Source organism: Diplotaxodon limnothrissa, linkage group LG8 (assembly GCF_057381915.1).
Source record: "Diplotaxodon limnothrissa isolate DT_005_m linkage group LG8, D_limnothrissa_male_GT1.1, whole genome shotgun sequence".
Taxonomy (NCBI): domain Eukaryota; kingdom Metazoa; phylum Chordata; class Actinopteri; order Cichliformes; family Cichlidae; genus Diplotaxodon; species Diplotaxodon limnothrissa.
In genome coordinates, this window is record NC_140603.1 from 14,020,230 (window position 1) to 14,023,481 (window position 3,252).

A 3,252-nucleotide genomic window follows, 5' to 3' on the forward strand; every position below is an offset into this window, starting at 1 on the left:
TATATATTGTTACGAACTTGTATGTCCATGTGTTTGTTTGTGCAGGTGTTGTGCAGGTGTTGTGTTTTTTCTATGTTAATTTAGCTGTGCCAGGCCCCTGTTCCGATTGGTGCGTGGATATACTGCCCCGGCGTGATTGGATCCAGCTGGAGGACCCGCCCATTAAAAGGAGGCTGGAGTGCTACAGCGGGAGAGGTCCTCGCGTTTCTCCTCATCACCCAGCAGCAGTCCTGTGGTAGCCGCTGGCTGCAGTATACGCTTGAAAGTTGTGGAAGTGGAGTGGGTAGGGGTGAGCTGCCGTTTCTTTTGATCACCCGTTTTGTCCTGTTTTGAGTTAGTTAAGGAGGTTAGACTCTGTCTTTATTTTTGACTTTGTTTTGGTAAGGTCAGGGGTGCGGGATTTGTGTAGGTTTGTTTTGTTTATTGTTTTGGCCTTGGCTCACCCTGAAGAATTGACACTCCCGTTTTGGTTCTCTTTATTCACATTGTAAATAAATCACCTCACATCTAACGGATTTGTTTCGTGTGACTGCTGGGTTCTTGGGGGGGAAGCGAGTGCCTCGCTCATGTTATGGCCTGGCCCTAGATGGGTCGTAACAATATATATACATAGAAGAACAGGGACAGGATTATAGAGGTCGCACAGAGATGAATGAAGAGCCACTGAGGACTGGAGACCTCAGTCTGACCCTGAAAGATCTCCATTATTCATATATATATATAAATAAACCTGTATGTATGTAGATGCCAGTATTTGTACACTTTAGTTCCACTGATGATGACTTATTTTGAAAGGCTAAATAAACCATTACAGACACAGTGGCTTCGACTCTTACCCTCCGTTTCTGCTTGCGATGAGGTCGTAGACTGAAGATCCACATAGCAGTCGTCCTGCCACGTAATGCGTTTGCTTCGGTCCAGGATAGAATCGTAATGTGTCTTCTCCATGAGAAACTCTGATATATGTCTACCGCTGATGCTCCTGCTTTTATCTATGTGACACACACACAAACACACACACACACACACACATTACTTACTGCATGCAACCGAACATTATGGGCTGTGATCAATGGGGGTTAAGCCAATCAAACAAGTTTCGCCTTCAGTCATCCTGCTGAAGCTCTGAAGAAGAGTTTGCTGTATAATACTGCTACTATTAACCCTAATACATATTTATAATAAAAGTGAGAAATTAAACTGCTAATTAGAGTTTAATAAAAACTTTTTGCACATTGTTAACGATGAATTTTCGCCTTTAACTCAAAGTCTAAAGCATCATCATTATCATTTTGACCAGTTCCTTTAGAAATATGTGTGCAGAGCATCATTATTATTTACTTAATCACCTCCAATTAATCAGTGTGTTTATTAAAAAGGTACACCTGCATTCACCTCAGTAACACATGCTTATGAGAGCTTATGAGAACACAAGCACAAGTTGAACACTTTGTTTGTTGTTGTTTGTGTTGATATTGTATGAAGACTTCACCACATGCAGATTTTGTGACTCTGAACACAGCAGGAGACAAACACCACCTGCACCCCCTTAAGGCCTTTCTCAGGGCAGAAGGATGTGCTAACTGGCTTGGGATACACAAGTTTGCAGGGCCCTGTAGGAGAGTTATGAGCAATGGATCTACATGAGAGATGAGGAATAGGTAGAGAACCAGAAGAATCAGACTTTTTGATCTTTTTCTTTTGCCAGGATAGACAACGGAGTGGAACTTACTGATTAAGTTATCTTGAAAGACCCTTCTCAATAAATTCAGGTTGCCCGCCCCCCAAGGACCCAAGTCGCTGGTGCTGCTCGATTATATTAAAGTCTGTTTATCCCCCGGGGGTGCTCGTTGTCGGTTTTGTCTATATCTTATTGAAACTGTATTTCAATAAGCTATTTTTCCAGTGGTCTTTGTATCTATTTTTGACACGACAACATGGACTAAGAATCTATTATCCCTTTACTAGACATTGTCGGTGATCCTGTGCAGTGTTTGCCTCTTAAGTTGATGCAGCTTTGCTGGGGAGTTACATATTATCCCCAAACTTCAACAACCAAGAAGATTTTATAAATTAATGACAAATGAAATGAGCACAATGTGCCCAGGTCTTTCAAGTTTAGTCCTCTGGAAACACCCACTGGTTTAACCATGAGTGTGCACAGCCTTTCAAATAACCAGATTTACGGTCATGTTGTGCTTGGTGCACATCCTGCACTTTGCAGAAGACAAACATACTATTAAACAGGCAAATATGTAAACTATACACATGAAAAAGTATCTGCCCCCTTCCTGTATTCTTAGTTTTTTTGCATGTTACACTTAAATGGCCTCAGATCAGGAAAGAAATCTAAATAATAGACAACGATAACCCAAGTAAATACAAAATGCTTTTAAACAGCCGTTTCTTTTGTTAAAGGAAAGAAGTACCCATATCTACCTTGCCTTGTTTGATAAAAGTAAATATCTTCTCCCTGCACTGTGCGCAGTTTATTAAACATTATTAAGCTGACAGTTTGTTGCATGAACATGAAAAGTGTGAAAGGAGCTTCTTCTTGTTTCCGCTGCGATTTTACTAAAGCGGAGTGAAAGTAGTGCAAACAAAAATTCAAGTTTTGTTTGAGGTTGTGCCGAGAAAACGGGAAACTGCAAATGTTTTCCTGTGTGGTTTGTTGCTCATTGCATCATGTCTCTAAAAGGAAGACACAGTTTTAGTAGCCAGAGTAAAATTTATATCCTTAGCAGCCTCATAAGAAGGTCCTACATGTGATATTTCGGAACTATGTCGTATACAAAATAAAGTACACGTCACTGTTAAAAGGCCATCCAGCACAGATAAGTCAGTAAAGATCATTAGGAGACTCACAGCATGAAATCTTCCAAACTACAGTATTTGGTAGCAGCAGCAAAAACACACATTACAGTAGCACAATGTGCTGATTCAAGAATGCCAGCATTACACAGCAAGAATTAAAACCCAGGAATATGAGTTTGCTGGAAATGTATCATATTTTATAGTAAAAGTAAGTGAAAGCCTGTTAAGATTATGCATACTTTATTTTCACTAGCAGGAGCTGATGCTGACTCAAAGCCATGATGGAAAAGTAACGTTTACGACTCTTTAAGCTGCTGAAGGCATGAAGTCAGACGCTCTGTAGCAAAAAAAGTAGGAAAACTCGAGTGACTCACCATGGGTTAGAGGAGGTTGTCTGAACGTTTCAAAGGATGAAAGATGCTTCCTTTACCGCGGTCT

The 3,252-nt window shown here is 40.7% G+C and overlaps 1 protein-coding gene across 1 annotated transcript in view; it reads right to left on the reverse strand.

Annotated features, from left to right (window-relative positions):
• The window catches only part of nlrc3 (NLR family, CARD domain containing 3), a 19,970-nt gene extending 16,718 nt beyond the window's left edge, over window positions 1–3,252 (reverse strand). The window contains exons 1-2 of the mRNA XM_085360613.1: window positions 3,189–3,252; window positions 837–992 (exon numbers count right to left, since the gene is read on the reverse strand). Coding sequence (XP_085216739.1) covers window positions 837–948 — 112 coding nt within the window. The 5' untranslated portion in view covers window positions 949–992; window positions 3,189–3,252. The remainder of the gene's footprint in view (window positions 1–836; window positions 993–3,188) is intronic.